The sequence below is a fragment of the Trichechus manatus genome, unplaced genomic scaffold (genome assembly GCF_000243295.1).
Source record: "Trichechus manatus latirostris isolate Lorelei unplaced genomic scaffold, TriManLat1.0 scaffold00097, whole genome shotgun sequence".
Lineage (NCBI taxonomy): Eukaryota > Metazoa > Chordata > Mammalia > Sirenia > Trichechidae > Trichechus > Trichechus manatus.
Genome location: NW_004444033.1, coordinates 7,549,812 through 7,567,844, shown reverse-complemented (window position 1 = coordinate 7,567,844; position 18,033 = coordinate 7,549,812). Strand labels below are relative to the sequence as shown.

The following is an 18,033-nucleotide window of genomic DNA, read 5'->3' as shown; positions in this document are numbered from 1 at the left end:
AAGCCTTCATCTTAAGTGAGAATAACAGCACAATTGGAAGAGCGTAGTCAATGTCACTGAACTGTGTATGTAGAAATTTTTGAAACGGTTTATCTTTGGCTATGTGTATTTTCACCAAAAGAAAAAAAGGTTGAGAAGTTAGAGGGTTAATATGTTGTGGGGTTGTTAACCTATCTCATAAAACAACGTGTACTACTGTTTCATGAGAAACTATTTGTTCTGTAACCTTCACCTGAAGTACCATAAAATACGAAAAAAAGAAAAAAAAAGTCATTATTGTTAAAATAAACAGTGCTTTAAAGTTTGTTATGCCAAATATAGATACGAGAAAATCTAGTTTTATAGAATTCATTTTATGTTGATAAACTAATAAATAATGTAATTTTGTATAAAAGCTTTACATACGTAAAGTGCCTAGCATAGTGCTTGACACATACTAAGCACTCAATAATTGATACTAAATTTTATTTTATTTTCGTTTCCACCTTACTTGTAAGATACAGTCTTTTACTTGCAGATGGTATTCCTGTAAAATTGTTTTAAATACATAGTTGCATAATTTGATATAATAACCTCAGCAGTTATGGAGAGAATATCCTGTTATGAGGCACTTCATTTTCAACGTGGGTCTCTTTTTATACATTTTCAGGATTCATCTGGGTGAAAGCAGATTTTGGTAATTGAGGGCATGCATGAGAATCACCTGTGGGCTTATTAAAAAACAGTTGCTGGGCCCACTTGAGAGTTTCTAATTCAGTAGGTGTAGGGTGGTATCGGAGAATTTGCCTTTTACTAACACCTTCGTAGGTGAGGCAGCTGCTGCTGGTTTGTGGATCACAGAGGGCTGCCGACCTAAAGAAGTGACATGATTTCTAATTATTGCTGTTATCTTAATTATACATGTCCAGCATCATTTATGCATTGATGTTATTGATGTTGCTGAGTTTATTGTATGGTCTTTTTGAAATAATTTAGGGAAATTTGGTTTAAGTGTAGTTATACTTACTACTTAAAGAAAAGTTTCCTGTAGGTTACTTTTGCAGTAGAGAATTTCAAAGTGCAGGTTTTCATTTGTTTCCGATGATTCTTTATCTTAAGACTCAAAAACACACAGGTTTAATTTTTAGGGGAAAAGAATTATCACTTTGACATATATTTTACAAGGTGATTTTACGTGTTATAACTGATTTCGTAGAATTCCAGAAGATCAGGATGATGTAGAAATTTAAAAATAGGAACAAAATATTATCTTTAGTTCTTTTCAAGAATCATAATAAAATTAAAATTTGATAGGCCAGTGTGAGTTGAATTTAGTGCTCATCATTCATACTTACGAAATAGATCTCATTCAGAGTTTCACTCACACCAACGTATCAATTTTACCTTTTCCTTTTAAAGCACAGCTTACACCTTTAGGAGTATGATAGTATAGGGGGGTTATTCTTTTGAAGCAGAGAAGGCAGTCAGAAGATCTTTGTCCATGAGATTAGACTGGAATGTACTGTATTCGGTGATTACTGAATGGCTTTATGTGCCAGGCACTATGGTGAAAATCGGTGCCAAAGCAATTTATCTTCATCATGCACAATGAGGGGTTTTAGTGGGTTGTAACTTAATATGATCTAATTGTGGTAATGAGGTTACTGATATACCTAATGCAATCTTAGGCCTCATTAATAGGATTATTATTGTGTGCTGAGTCAGGGATGTAAAGTTGTGTCTTACTCTGTTAGACCACGTTTGGAGTGTTATGTTTAGTTTCGGGCTCAGTCAGAGGTGCGTCTATGGAAAATAGCGCCTGTTGTGAATAGAAACTGCCTACTGACACGCGCTCTGCCACTGGGGGTGGGGTAAGTGGTGCCCAGGGCACGTGCCATCCCTGCCATACCCTAGATACACCTCTGGCAGGGACCAGTTGGAGTTATTCTAGAAATGAGGAGCCACGCTGTTGGGAGGTCTAGCCATTTTTGAATATGAGAATTGTTGGCAAATGGGGGTAATTAACTGGGAGAAGAGACATCTTACTTGTGTTATTGATACTTTAATGTCTACCTGCCTTACTGTAACGTAAGGTCCTCAGGATGGGGACCTGTCCACCATGGCGCCTCAGTGCCTCTCACAGTGCCTGGGGTGTGCTCAATAAATATTTGAGTTGAGACAGTTTTGAAGGGAAGATGATGGCTACCTTCAAATACTTGTCATGTAGATAGGCTTGGTAATTAGATTTATTACTGACATCTCCAGAGGGCACATGGAGGCACCAGGGAAACAATTTTTAGGTGGGCAAGTTTCAACTTTACTTAAGAACTTCGTACAACTTAGATAGGTTTAGCAGTCAGATTGCTAAGTTTCTTGGGCTATTTAAACTCTGTTATTTTAAATATTCAGGTAGAGGCTGCATGGGGATTTCCTAGAAAATATAATTGCTTTTGATGGATTATGGGCCAAGATGTTTTCAGCTGTTAACACTTATTGCCATGTATTTCTGTCTTTTGTTTAAATATTTCACTAAAAAAACCATAATGCCAACTAATAAATAAAGTCATCTTTCTAAGTTAGACCTTGCTTGTCTTTTCAGACTAAAGCAAAGCAAAGAACTGGACCAGGAGAGCGCCCATGAGCAGTTAACCAGAGCTATCCTCCGAGAGAGGATTTCCAGCGAAGAGGAACGCTCCAGGGCCAAGCACCTGGTGAGTATGAAAGATTCAGTAGAAATTTCTCGCCCACAAGGAACTCGGGATGTCTGGGAAAAGCTAAGTACTCCCTGCCAGCTTGTAATGTTGCTAGTATTCATGTTCTCTTTGCTTAGATTTTCTTGATTTTGCTTTTTACAAGTAGCTGGCAATTTGTTCAGATTAACCAACAAGCAACTTGAGAAGTATTGAAGTAAAGATCAACACGCAGACACCACCTGCATCTTGCCTGAAGGGATGTTTGTTTGCTTTCTCCCCGGCTTGCTCTGGGTTCAGTGTAGTATGTGAAACCAATGGGCCAGCAGCCTAGCCTTTCTCTCCCTCCTGGCAGCTGCTGGGTGTTAGTCTGGGAAGACTCCAGCAAAGGTGGCTGAGGTTTGATCCGTCACTTTCTGAGCTTCAGAAAGGGGGAGAAGTAGAGCAAGGGTTTTGGAGAACAATCTTTTTTAAGAAAAGAAATTTTTTTTTTTACAGAAAATCTTTTTTAATATTTTAAAAGACAAGATACATAAATGTGCTTTAAAAAATGATCAGTAGAAAGAAGTAAACGTAAAAGGCACCCATCAGTGTGCCATTCTGATGTAACGTGGTGTCCATTAGAGTGTGTTCTCCTGTAACCCATTGCCTTTGAGTCGATTCCGACTCATAGTGACACCGTAGGACAGAGTAGAACTGCCCCACAGGGTTTCCAAGGCAGTAATCTGTACGGAAGCAGACTGCCACATCTTTCTCCTGCTGAGCGGCTGATGGATTCGAAGTTCCCCCTCTAGACTACTTTTTTTTTAGTAGCCTGTTACATTTTTTGGAGCCCTGGTGGTATAGTGATTAAGCGTTTGGCTGCTAACCAAAAGGTCGGCAGTTCGAATTCACCAGCCTCTCCTTGAAAAAACCCTTTGGGGCAGTTCTACTCTGTCCTTCAGGGTCACTATGAGTTAGAATCCAGTGGACAGCAATGGGTTTTTTTTTTGTTGTTTATTACATGTTTAGGAGTCCCGGGTGCACAATGGTTAAGTGCTCGAGTACTAACCAAAAGGTTGACAGTTCAAACTCCATTGGAGGAAGCTAGTGATCTGCTCCCCTAACAATGACAGCCTAGAAAACCCTATGGGCAGTTCTACTGTGTCACATGGGGTCGCTGAATCGAAAATTAAGTTGATGGGCACCTAACAACAACAGCAACAGCAGCAGCGTTACATATTTGAGAATTTGGATAATGTTGCGTATCGTGTTTAGCATCATCAACATTTTCTTGTATCGCTGAACATCCTTCTAAAATGTACTTTTAATGGCCAGATAACATTCTGTCCTCTGGATGTAACATAATTTGCTAACCACTTTCCCATTGTGGGAGAAGCGTGGAGCTGCCTGGTTGAAGCCTTGAGTCCTGACTGCTCAGCCCCACCACAGCCTTCCTAGGAACCCAGGTGTAACTGCTCATTGGACCCAGTTGGGAACTCACTGGAGGGACAGGTGGGACCACAGAGTGGAGGACTCTGAATGCAGGTGGGAGGGGGCTGTCCCTAGTTCAGCAGGCCACTGGGAATCATTGAAAATGTGTAAGAAAAGGGTCACTTAAGTTCTTTCCTGTTTTTTACCTTGGTCATTTCTTTGAGAGGCTAACCTAGGACAACATGCAAATAGAGAAAGTAAAAGCAAGTGAGTGTGTAATGAATCCATTTCTTCAGTGGCTGATCTGGATTGCAGTGATCCAGAACTGAGGTGCGGGACTAAGACATGCTCAGGGCTGACTGGCAGCCATTGTGAGGGCAGCACTTGCGCTGAGGGGACCTGAGGGAGCAAGAGGTGGAAGGAGGGCCTGGGGTCCTGAAAGCGGAATAATCTCAAAACTAAGGATGTTACACATGAGGTAATTCAATCGATTACATCTGCTGTGCTTCTAAGCTGGAGGGATTTTTTGAGGAAGTTGAAAAAAAAAAAAGACCAGTGGGTTGAAAAGTCATTTTCATGACTGTTAGTCTCCCAAGTTGAAGGCTAGGATGGAGTGGAGACGGTTCATAGTGCTCATGTCTGAGGAGGGTGGTAGGGGGGTGGGGGGCGCAAGAGTCCTAGTTTCCAGTGAGCAAAAGAATCCTTGGTGGCTTTTTCCTTAGTGCCCCAGCTTTGGCCCTATTACTTCTTATCCCTGAGACACTTTTCTCTCAACTTCTCTTTACCTAAATTTGCAATATTGTTCATGGAGACGAGCAAGAGTGGAATTAAAAAAAACTCACTAAACACACGTGCACGTGACAAGACATAATAAGAGGGGAGATGAGCACAAAAAAGGTGGAAGTACAGACAGATTTCTTACCCAATAGTAACTAAAACATTATGTAATGTGGTTTGGTTGGAATAGCGTATCTTCAGCCCATTTTCTCTTTGTATCTAATAAATCCTGTCTATTGCCCTTCTATGTTTTTTGTTTAGCAGGTTAAGCATAAGAAACTGACATTGTATATTCTGTTTTGTGATCTCTTTACCACTTCTAGAGTTCTGTGGCATAGGTGGCAAATTACAGTACTCACAACTCCTGAATTTCAGCATCTGTCCTAATATCGGCCAAATAGAGCCCTCAAAGCACGTAGAGGATAAAGTAGGATTTATTCAGTGGGGTTATCGCTGAGTCAGAGCGCCCCTTCCTGGCTTGAGTGTTCTTAGATGCTGAGTGGCAGTGTCTTGTCCACTGTACCATGGCTGCCTACAGCAATTAGGTCCCTGATGACTCCCAACTTACTAACAAAGTTATCCCTTTTATTGTTATTATTTATTACAGAAGACATACATATTCCTTGGAAAAAGATCAGAAAATGAATTCAATAAAAAAAAGTTAGAATCATTCAAATTACCACTGTTGTTGTAAGGTGCCGTTGAGTCAGTTCTGACTCAATAGTGACCCTGTGTACAACAGAGTGAAACACTGCCCAGTCCTGTGCCATCGTCACAATCATTGTTATGCTTAAGCTTATCCTTGTAGCCACTTCGTCAGTCCATCTTGTCGAGGGTTTCCTCTTTTTCATTGACGCTCTCCTTTAGCAAGCATGATGTCCTTCTCCAGGGACTGATACCTTCTGATAATGTGTCCAAAGTATGTGAGATGAAGTCTCACCATCCTTGCTTCAAAGGAGCATTCTGGCTGTACTTCTTCCAAGACATTTGTTCTTTTGGCAGTCCATGGTATAGTCAATATTCTTCGCCAACACCACAATTCAAAGGCATCAGTTCTTTGGGCTTCCTTATTCATTGTCCAGCTTTCACACGCATATGAGGTGATTGAAAACACCATGGCTTGGGTCAGGCGCGCCTTAGTCTTCAAGGTGACATCTTTGTTTTTTAACACTTTAACGAGGTCTTTTGCAGCAGATTTGCTCATTGCAGTGTGTCCTTTGATTTCTTGACTGCTGCTTCCATGGGTGTTGATTGTGGATCCAAGTGAAAGGAAATCCTTGACAACTTCAATCTTTTCTCTGTTTATTATGATGTTGCTTATTGTTCCAGTTGTGAGGATTTTTGCTTTCTTTTTGTTGAGGTGTAATCCATACCGCAGGCTGTGGTCTTTGATAATTACTGTTAACATTTGGTTTGTAGTTGTTATATTCCTTTTCACATTCTATGAATTCTGTATGAAAACATTTATATTGATATGTGTAAATGTATTTCTCCTAACATAGTAATATACAGACTTTTGTATAATTCTTACAATCACCTTCACAGTAAAAAAAAATTATATGGTAATGTCTTCTATATCAGTAAATATTTATTTGTGTGATCACTTATTCATGATTGAATGTATTTCATGGAATTTCCCCATAATTATTAAAGTAGTGTATGGATATTATAGAAAATTTGGAAAAGTAAAAATTACTAAGGAAATAAGCATCATTGTTGTTCTGTCATGTGTAATAGTGTTTAGGGGTATATTGTTCCTTCTGCCTTTTCCCCCGCCAGGTATATATTGCATGCCAGCTTTTAGGTTTCCCAATTCTGCACCTCACTACCTGCTAAGACAGAATTGTGTGGTGTGGAAAGTGCCTGCAAGCTGACTATTGTACCCTAGTTCCCTGATCTCCACCTGGGGAAGGTTTGGGAAACCCCCGACCCATGATTCATGGGAGAGACACCCCAAGAATGTAGCATTGTTCTGCTATGAGTTCTGGACCCCTTTTGCTGCCGTTCTTGACCCTAACATATGGGACTCTGAGTGATGGCCCAACATTGATTTGCTCGTCTTTATTTAGAACCCAAATGTTGCAGCCAGCAAGAAAGTAAAGGCTGGGTTTCACACATTTGAAGTAATTGGAAAGCTGTCTTTCAGGAGAACCGGGGAAGAAAAAACCTTATGTGATGTTGGTACTGTGAAATAACACTAACTCCCTGTCCCCTCCCCATCTTCCTCCACCCACGACCCGTTGACATTTAGACTGCCCTCTCCTTAGATGAGTTCCAGGCTTGACTTCCCGCAGTTGTTATAGCAGCCAGCTTTATCGAAACTCTTGGAAGGGCAAAGTTACAGTGGCCCTGTAGTTGAAGTTTTAAAATAGGATCGGATCAGAGCTTTCCCTTTGTAAGAATTGCTTTAGCTGGGGAAGCTGTTGATCCTGCCGTAGATTCTGGTAGTCTGGCTTCTTCCTGCCCCTTTCACTAACTAGTGCCAGCGTTTCAATCAGCTGATCGTACCTAGAGGTTTTGGAGAGGCAGCTTGCTCAGTTTTACCCATATGAAAATGTTAACTAAAATTCCCATTAAAGGTGTGTTTCTTAGGATCAGGAAAGCACCCCTGTAAAGAATGAAGACGACTTAAATGGAACAGCACCAGGAAACCTGTAAAGTTACTGTGACTGGACATTTCGTTTATCTTTAAGATCTCACACATATTAAGTCTAATGTTTACTGTGTCATTAAATTATTTTACATTAAACAATTGTTGTTCTTAGGTGCTGTCGAGTTGATTCTGACTCATAGGAACCCCATGTGACAGAGTAGAACTCCCCCATGGGGTTTTCTAGGCTGTAATCTTTACAGGAGCAGATCGCCAGCTCTTTATCCTGAGAAGCCACTGGGTGGGTTTGAACTGCCAACCTTTCATTTAGCAGCTGAGCCTTCAACTATTGCACCAAGAGTAGTGGGTGTTTTTTTTTTTTTTTTTTTTACTTTACAGTTTATATTTGATCTGTTTTTAGAATGCCAATTAAAATTTTGATTCATTCTTTTTTTCTGTCTTATTAAATTATGCTAGTTTAATATTAGTCATTTCTCGTTACCATCACAGAACTATCTCGCGTTTTCTCTCTTTATCTAAAGTTTAATAGAGGCCTCAATTTGGAGATATTTACTTAAACATTCTGGAGCTTCTAAACCTAAATATGAGGTTTTTTCTTTCTTTCTGTCTTTGGGCAGATCTCTTATTGAGGGCTTGCTGTATGAAGGGCATTGTTAGGCAGTAAGGATATGTAACAGAAAAAGACACAATCCCGTCCTTAAAGAATTCCCAGTATACTGTGAAGACAGATGCATTAAAAATAATGTTTAAAAGTACTAAGTCCATTAGCCCTCACGTGTCCTGTCGGTTTGTCATACTGTGGGGGCTTGCGTGTTACTGTGATGCTGGAAGCTATGCCACCTGTATTCAAATACCAGCGGAGTCACTGTGAGTTGGAACTGTCTTGACGGCACCTAACAACAACAAGAAGTCCATTATGGAGCTGTGCGGATTCTCACTTTGTGAAAGCAGGGGCTTTGTTTTTGTTTTTAACTCACTGCTATGCCTGCATTGATTCCTTCGATGCACCTTTGAGTGTCTAATAAATGCCGGTGCCTAGCAAATAGTAAGCAGTCAATAAATACATGCCGATTGAATAAATAAATAATTGAATCTACTCAAGCCCTGGAGGTGGGGAAGAATGGAAAAGATTTCCTAGGGGAAGTGATGCCTGAGCTGAATCTGTAAGTGTGTGTAGGAATCAGCAAGCAAGGTTGAGGAGTTGGGATGGAGTGCAGCCTAGGATGTTGCAGACAGAGACGTGGAGGTGTGGGGACCTTGTAGGGACCTACAAGAAGTTGCTGAATGGGGAGGACAGGGTAAAAAGAGCATTGCCGGGTGATGGGGCTGATATCACGGAGGACCATGTATGCCAGGTAAAGAAACCTGGACTGTATACATGGAATAGTTACCAGGGAAAAGGAAGTGGTTGGACGGGCATTTTGATAGCTCAGCCTACCAAAGTGTGAAGGATACAGTGGAGGAGGAAGTGACTGGAAGCAAAGACCAGTTAGGAAGCTTTGCAGTAACCCAGATGAGAACAGATGGCACCTGAATCAGAGCACTGATAGCAGGCACAGAGGGAGCCCTGAAGGTGCAGTGGTTAAGCATGTGGCTGCTAACCGAAAAGTTGGCGATTTGAACCCATCAGATGCTCCGCAGGAGAAAGATGTGGCAGTCTGCTTCCATAAAGATTACAGCCTTGGAAACCCCATGGGGCAGTTCTACTCTGTCCTATAGGGTTGCTATGAATTGGAATCGACTCGATGGTAATGAGTTTATGAGGTAGTATATATGGTTGATGTGGTCAGCTGTTTAACTGAAAGGTTGGAGGTTCGAGTCCATCCAGAGGTAACTCAGAAGAAAGTCCTGGTGATCTATTTCTGGAAGATCAGCCACTGAAAACCCTATGGAGCACAGTTCTACTCTGACATACATGGGGTTGCCCTGAGTCTGTTTTAATTAGGAATTTAGTTTTGAACGGTCGAGAGAAGAGTCATGGTAAGTCCAAGGTTTCTAGTACCAGCAACTCTGCATGATTTTAAATAGAAAAAATAGTGATCAATTAAAAAAAGTCTTGTCTTCAGTGTATACTGTGAAGTGTGACTTCTTCACTCTAGAACTGACGAAAGGTCTTGCCCAAGACACCGTGCTAATTATTTTGTTCAACTCTTGACTAGATCATTAGTCAGGTCATTGGGCATGTTGGTCTCTTTCCGCATTCCCCTCCATGACAAATTTATTAAACATTTATTCTGTTTGAGGAAAGGAGCTCTAGTGGCGCAGTGGTTAAGTGCTTGGCTGCCGGCCTTTGGTGGTTCGAACCCGCCAGAGGCTCCGTGGGAGAAAGATATGGCAGTCTACTTCTGTCAGGATTACATCCTTAGAAACCCTGACGGCAGCAGGTTGTCTGGTTAGTGTGTGCCGACACTCTTTGTTGCTGGATGCGAAGATGAATTCCATCTGATTGCTTTCTCTCGAAGAGTCTCCAGGCAAGTGTGAGGCTGGGGGGCCATCGTTCTTACCTTGGGTTGTCTTGTCTTTGCTGCTGTATCATACTTTTTAAATTGGTAAAACCTCATGCTATTTAGAAAAAATGGCATTAAAAACTATGCTGTGTGAATGCGTGTATTTTCTTTTTGCAAATTTAAGGATGTTTCACAAAAATGTCACTTTTCATCCCCAGTTTCCTTTTTGTCTGAAATGTCCCAGTGAAGCAATCCAGAAGAAGAATTGATTGGTTTTGTGCTGTGTGTTCTTGAGTTCTGTGTTTTGTTTGTGCTTCAAACTGTGACAGTTGAAATTTCATGGTAAAAGGGAAGAGGGTTTTAAATTTGGGGTATAGAGGAAAATGACTAAATTAAAGGAAATAGATAAGAATACCACTGCTGGCCAAACACGAGTGAGGTTCTGCCCAAGGGCAGGGAATACAATTGGGGGTTGTAAATTTGAACCGATCAACATGGGTCATGCTCAAAAGGTCTATGTAAAGGAACGAAAGAATGGTTACTTGGATTTGTTTTATACCCATTAAGATTAGCCAGCAGGATGAAGTTGCCAGGTAACAGCTGTTAATCTGGGGTTGTTTCACTGGGCACTTAAAAATAATTTTTATTTAATGTTGCATTGTTTTGTGCAGTTTACTTCTTTATTTTAACCTCTATTAACATCCACCCTCTGGTTATATATGCCATGTGTTGGTTTTCTTGCCATTGACACTAAGCCCCCATTTTTGGATATGCATAGAGTATCATTTTGTTTTGAATGCCAAAAGTGAATTTAATTATTTTGAACTTTTGCCCTTGGGACTATTTAGATAAAGAACTTTCACTTTATGTTTGAAGGATTTAAGTGACTTAGGTGTGAGACATTTTCCTCAGTGTTATTGGTGAGACTGGGATCTGGGATCCATCTGCAGGTCCTGTCTTTTTAAACTCTTGCTTTGCTAATAGCATGCCAGGAAATTCAAAGGGCAGAGTCCTCCAAGACAGAAGAGAAGAAACAGCGGCGTCCTTCCGCGCCTGTCTGCTTGGGTTCAGGAGGCCGTTATAGTGCCCAGGACAAAGCCTTTGCATCCCATTTTCTCCCTCTGTGCTCTTTGTTATCATGTGCGTGCCCCACGTCCTGTGTGTGTTACAGCAGCATTATTGCTGTCAGCTGGAATGCACATGGCCCTATGAAGAGACTGTTCATCAAAGACACCATGGAGTGGCAGGCAGCTTCGGGTGTATTTGTTTGCTTCTGAAGCAGGAAGGGAGGAACACGTTTTATTTCAATTTGCCAGCCTGGGCTTTGTGTTAAGAGCCCAAAGAATGAATATGACTGCCGTTAAAGATTTAAAGATTGCCTGTATCCTGAAAACTTACCCAGATGCCTGACTTCCTCAAATGTTCATTGTTAAACCCGTCCTCCTCCTGCAGGTTGGCAGAAATAGTGAGGATCTTAACATTAGCAAATAGCCTTAAGAAGCATGATGTCCTGCCGACCGGATATGGAGGGGGCTGGAGGGGAGAGGTGAAGCTTTCTTCTGGTGGTGGAATTGAGTCATGCTGCCAAGACTGGGAAGTCTGGCCAGGGAGCGCAATGTAAAGGTGACTGCAGTTCACTTGCATTGCCTTTCTGCAAGGAACTGTGTCAGACTGGGGGACCTTGTTGACAAAGTGATTAGAGAAGACACAACCAGTTGGTAATACAGTCATGTGCTGCATAACGTTGATTCGGGCAACATCTGACTGCATGTACGTCCGTGGTCCCATGAGGGTATAAGAGAGTTCAGAAATCCCGATCGGAGAATGGGACGTAGCGGACACAATCAGACGTAGCAAATGCAACAGCTTCTTGCACGCAGCACGCATATCTCATGTCTCCTGTATACAAGGTGATTGCATTGCCACGTGTATAATGGTGCAGCACATATATAACCTGTAGCACACATGTCTTGGTAGACATAATAAACGCATATGTTACTGGCTTATGTATGTCCTGTACTGTACTTTCTATAGTTATTTTAATGTGAACTCTCCCTTCTTAGAAATAACAAGTTTATTGTATAACAGTGTATGCTTCGATTTGTAGGTGGCAGCATCCAATCTCATGTATCGAGTGTCTCTTGAGTGTTGTAGCGTTATCTCTGTTTAATTTCTTTTGAAAATACTACCGTGAAGTGCATCATGGCTCCCAAACGCAGCAGAACCATTACTAGTGATAGCAGCAGCATGAAGCAAAGGGGAATCGATTTGAAAGTGAAACAAAAGGTATCTCATATAGCTTTGCTAAGTGTATAATACGGTGATCACCCAATGTCCCAGTCACATAGTGTCCTATTTCACAGAACATATCGTGGACATTGAACGACACGTGACTGTATTGCTATTGATGTTCTTACGAACCGTTAGTCTTATTTAGAGGCAGCTGGGAGGAGCAGCTCTGCTTCGAATGTGTTGTCATACTTTCATTTTAGAAAGTACTTTAAAAAATGCATCAGTTGCTTACAAACCAGTTGGCTTAGGTCAACTCTTTTTGAGTGGTGTCCTCTTTGGTAGCCCAGCCATAAATAGCTATTGACATTCCATCACTTGGGTCATCACGGGTGTCAAGGTGAGGTACGGAGAGCACTGGGTAGAAATCCATAGATAACTAAGGTGCGAAGGGCTGGTTATAATTCCATCTCTTGATAATGACCTGGCATTTATTGTTAACATATGTGCTACACTGCCTGGGCTGAAATGAACTGTCATTAAGGCCTTGGAGTTTTATTGAACCGACATCATAATCTCATTTCCTACTGAAGAGGCAAAGAAATATGGCCCTCCATGTTTGTTCTAACCTGTAACAAATTAAAAGTTTAGTATGAGCACAGTCCAATCTGCCGGTCCATACAGATCCCAAAGAAGGGTTTGTGTATTATTTTGTGAATGAGACTGTTAGGCAGATGAGCTTCCTTCTGTTCAACACCAGCCTTTCCCGTTCGTTTTCCTGGAAGTTCTCCACTGTCAGTTCTGATACAGCCTTGGGTGATCACTTTCAGCCATTGTGTGTGGACCTGTGATTTAGCGAATTCAGTGGTGAATTGAATAGCCACACTGTTTACTATGTGACTTAGCATGTGCCGTGAGATCTGCTTCATTTTTGTTTATCGGACGTTCAGTGCTTCAAATGTTGAACATTCTCAAACAGGTTGATATTTATTTCTTTTATATATCCCAGCTTTTACTGCTTGGACAGGAATCCTAAACACTTAGTGAGGCTCTTTCTGTGTTTCTTGGTGTTCTGAGCTGTTCTCTGCTGGGGGTGGGGGGGTTATTTTCATGTACCCTAGGTTATTCCCTTAATCATAAAGATGTTCGCCATTTTGTTCCAATGTGACTTTCTCTACTCTTTTTCTTCACGAACTGTATTTTAGGGATGACTTCTCCTGAAAACACTGAGGGGCAGAATTACCAAATGAAGTAAGGCCTCCGTTCTCTAGAGAGCAGGAATCTGTTTACAAACCTGCAGTATTTATTACATACCTCATTTAGCCCATTCATCATTTTAATGGAAAAATGAGTCATTTTAGATGATTCTGAAATAATTCGAGGTAAGCTACATAGCCCCAGGCAGAATATGATTTATTCAGACAGCACCAAGCTATTTTCAAAATATATAGAATGATCAGCACCAATAATTTGTGATTACTTCTGGTAAACTTACCAGGTGTCTTCATTGTCATAGAAATTTGTTATTAGATTAAAAGTTTACAAGAGTTTTCTAGGCTAGCTTTTCCCATCTCCATCTTTAATGATAAATGACTTCCAAGTTCTGTACTTCTGTATCTGACTGTCCTCTGCCTGTTTCAAATACTGACTGAAAATTTAATCCCCGGTTTGTGTATAATAATCTCTTGCCAAGAAAGAGCGCCAATCAGTGTCATGGGGCCAGTTTTATTGGGGATTATGAGACCTACTTTGTACATTTTCTGCTTAGAAATTAAACATTAATCCTTTTATAGTTTTCTTAGCCTAAATTATACACCTGTTTTAAATTTGTCTTACTTATTTAGAGTTTACACATCTGACTTTCAGGCGCACCTCCTGGACCATTGCTCTAAACCCAAAAGGAATCATAGAGTTTCTAGGAAACATCATAAAACTCTTTAGCTTTATTAATAATCAGTACCATGACAAAAAACAATTGATAATGTTTTTAGTACTTTTCATTTAACCAAGAGCTTACAAATCCAGGGTCTCATATGAAGTTAATAAATGCTTGATATGGATGGCACATCTATCATTACTTTTCAAGATGATGAAACAAATGTTCAGAGACTGGGAACCTAAGGTCACACAGAGTGCAAGCCGGGCTGCTGCTCAGAGTTCCAGCACTTAGGTCATCTTATTTTGGGCACAATTTAGCTACTTTTTTTTTTTTTTAACCTGTAGTGGAGTGAATCCATTATATTAGAAAGGGTTAGGAGACTGTTAGGGACTGGCACATAGACAAAGCAGAAACTTCTGCAAACATAAAAAAAGGCAGCCAAATAACCTTGCAAAGGATGAGCAGGCACAGAAAGTGAAAGAAATCATAGCTTTATGGGTCTACTAAGGAGAGTCAGGTGGCCTTCACCACTCTGTGGTGTTATTGCATAGTGGATTGATAATGGTAACACTGTCAGGGATTAAGAATGATCTGTTTGAAAGCATATATGTTAGAACTAAAGTTTCCATCTAAACCGTTTTGAATTTTAAAAGTTTTGGCACTTCAAGCAGTAAATGTCAGTATTCCAAAAAATTAACTTCTGTGAATCCCTACATTGCAAAGGATACTGGTCAATTAAGTGTTACTGTATACTTACATAAAGTCATTTTAGCATGTTCTTATTTTAAAAGAAATGGTTGCTGCGGTCTGCCATACTTTGGAAGAGGTGGTTGATACAGTACCAAAGGAAGTGGTTTGTAGCAGTTGCCATCCCCCTCTTTTGGTTAAGAGCTGGGCTGCTCACCAAGAGGTCAGCAGTTTAATTCCACCAGCCACTCCTTGGAAACCCTATAGGGCAGTTCTACGCTGTCTTATAGGATCGCTGTGAGTCGGAATCAACTGACAGCAACAGGTTCTTCCTCAGAAGAACACTAATATATTAAGGCAGAAACTTTCCCTTTTTTATGAGAAATGTAAGTTCTCTCTTTGCAGGGGAAATGAGAGATGATTCAGTCCTTTTTCCTCCTGTATAATAAAGATACATTAATCTGACAGGATGCTTGTTCAGAAGAATGGAGCTGTATTTGCTGTAATAGGTTATTTTTAAGGGTAAATGTAATATGTGTTATCATTGTCCACTTGAGTATTACACTAGATTCAGTCAATTTTGTGTGCCGTATTTTCATTGAATTTTATGAGAAAATTAAAGTGAAGCTACTCTGTAGATTTGTCTTGTAAAGTCAAGCTCTGAATAGTTTGAAAAATATGCCATTGACCATTTTAGAGATTTGTTAAGTTAAAAAAACACAAAAACAAAAACAAAATTTTGAGATGTTGTTGTTGTTAATTGTGGTCAAGTCGTTTCTGACTTAGGAAGTCCCCAAGTGTGCAGAGTAGAATTATGCTCCATAGGGTTTTGGGATGCAGTTATATGATTGTTAATGTACTTCCCACTTGCACTTTCTAATCCTAAGAAAAATTCTTATTGACAGCAGGTTAATTAACGTATTAGAAAATTAGTTTGTTTTCAAAAAACATGTTCTTCTCTTCCAGCTCTGGTAGAGTGATCGAAAAAGGCTGGTAAATGATAATCACTGTAAGTCTACTACTGCAAAAATCAAAGGCTGAGGCTAAACATTGCTAGACTAGGTGTGTATATATGAATGTGTGTATAGTTTATTTATGTTGCACATGGGAAAGGTATGTTTTAAACTGTAAGAATTTAGAATTTTAAAATCATTTCTTAAGTTTTTTATTTTGAAATAATTTCCAGCCTACAGTAAAACTGTAAGTGTAGCAAGTAAAGTTGTAAGAGTTTAACTCAGATTATTCACCTATCTTCAAACATTTGCCACACTTGCTTTATCCTTCTGTTTCTACCTAAGTATATATTTGTATTTGTTAACCATATCTATACATATTATTTTCTGAGCCATTTGAACACGGGTTGTAGACATCATGCCCGTTTACCCCTTAATACATCTACCCCTTAAAAGTCAGTGTGTGTTTCTTACACAACCACAGTACAGTTGTCAAAATCAAGAAATTTAACATTGATGCAATATTTTAATCTTTAATCCAGATTCCAATATTGTCAGTTGCCCCAGTAATGTTTTTGTATAGCAATTCTTCCTCCTGATGCAGGATCCAGTCTACGATCATACATTGCATTTAGGTGTCAGGTCTTAACATTCCATTTTGAACATGATTCGCAAATAGCAGAATGAAGGTGAATGTTGTGTTAGCTTCAGTTTCTGAGTCTCTGCCGTCATTGCTAGAGTTTTGGAAAGAGGAAAGTGGCATGGTCAAAAGGGAGGTGTGAAGAGTTTCATTCATACATATAGATTGATATTCTATATTGTGGCTGAGTTGAGGAAACATAGTTGTGTTGGACATGGTCTTTTCATGAATCAGAACGAAAACAAGGTAAATGCAACTATATAGATCCCATACCTTTGAAATGCAGCAGACATCTGAGTTGTAGCATAAAAAAAATGTTAGGGAGTAAACTTTGTTCCTGTTTTACTACAGAGTTCTCTAAACAATGATTTCATCTGAAATAGCCTTCTCTTCGCCCCTGCCCGCCCGGGTACTGCTCCATGTAATCTTAGGCAAATTACTTCCTTTTCTTTATGCACTTTGTTTCCATCTGTTTAAAATGAGGACAAGGTCATTAATGTCCTTCTCTTTCAAGTGTGTTACCTTGATGAATAAATATATAAACATGGGCATTCTTAGAGAACACAAAGTTCTATATACTTATAAATTGACTTTTCATAAAGTAATTTTGTTTTATGAATAGGTTACCAATTCTAAGAGTCACATCTATTTTAATTTCCTTTAGTTATTAAAAATCTCCATTTTTAAAAAAGAAAAATAGTTAAAGTTGAAAGCTTCCATTTTCGTGGTTAAATTGGATTTTTGTTATTGAAAACTTACTCTGATTAGTAGAAACATTTAGTCACAGGCCTGGGTATAAATGCTGCCGGGTAGTCACTGGATTGAAAGGGTCAAAATGAGAGAGGGGTCCTTTTCTTGGAAATAAGAGGGTAGGATTTTTCTGCTTATATGTGTTTGTTGGCTTAGAATGAAAACTTTGACCGTTGTTAGCAAAATAAACTTGATTTTGTAGCATTTAGAAATATATACAATGAAATTAAAAAAAAAAAAACAAACCCAGAAATTAGTCTAATTTGTTATCTTTTAACAGTGGACTCAAACATCCAGTGTTCCTGGAGATAGCGCACGTTTTGTTCTGTTTCACGTAAGGTTGCCGTAAGCTGGAGTCTCACGAGTTGGAGACTCCACAGCAACTGATAGCAACCACATACCTTTCAAAAATGGCTGTGAAGTTAAGTGCTCTTCATTTCCGTATTATAGTGAATTAGGCCCTTTTGTTCCTCTTCAGTTTGAACGAAGATCCATCTTTCCAAATGCTTACTCTATTTTCCATTTATTTCTCCAACTCAGTGAGAATCGTTTGCTAATTTTTGATCATTGTATCTTCTGCCTTGCCTACTTGTGACAAGATTTTTCATCTTTTCCTGTCCCACTCACCCCCCACCCCCTGGTGTTAAATTGGCAGCATATGGATGGTGGTGTTTCTAGAACGTGCCCCATCATTCCGTCATGCACTGCTGACAAGAGAGTGTATTGGTGCTTCAAACTTAGTTTTTTTCTCACGTCCTTGAGGAACTCAATATATTATAAAGAGACTGGCTCAGTTCCAACCCTGAAGGCATCAAAAAGAACAAGTTCTAAATAACATCCTCCTTTAGAATGCAGCATATTTTAGCTATATGTCTCCATCTTGTAGATCACCATTCCAAGATATATCTATAGCTGTACATATGCTCTGCACGTGCATTTTCTTTCTGCCTCCGCACCCTCTCTTCTCTCTTGGAATAT

At 39.8% G+C, this 18,033-nt stretch overlaps 1 protein-coding gene across 9 annotated transcripts in view; it reads left to right on the top strand.

The window, feature by feature from the left end:
• CHCHD3 (coiled-coil-helix-coiled-coil-helix domain containing 3) overlaps positions 1-18,033 on the top strand; it is a 325,632-nt gene that overhangs the window by 112,356 nt on the left and 195,243 nt on the right. For all 9 annotated transcript variants that reach the window (XM_023737121.1, XM_023737119.1, XM_023737122.1 and 6 more), the window contains one exon: positions 2,579-2,690. In XM_023737121.1, coding sequence (XP_023592889.1) covers positions 2,579-2,690 — 112 coding nt within the window. The remainder of the gene's footprint in view (positions 1-2,578; positions 2,691-18,033) is intronic.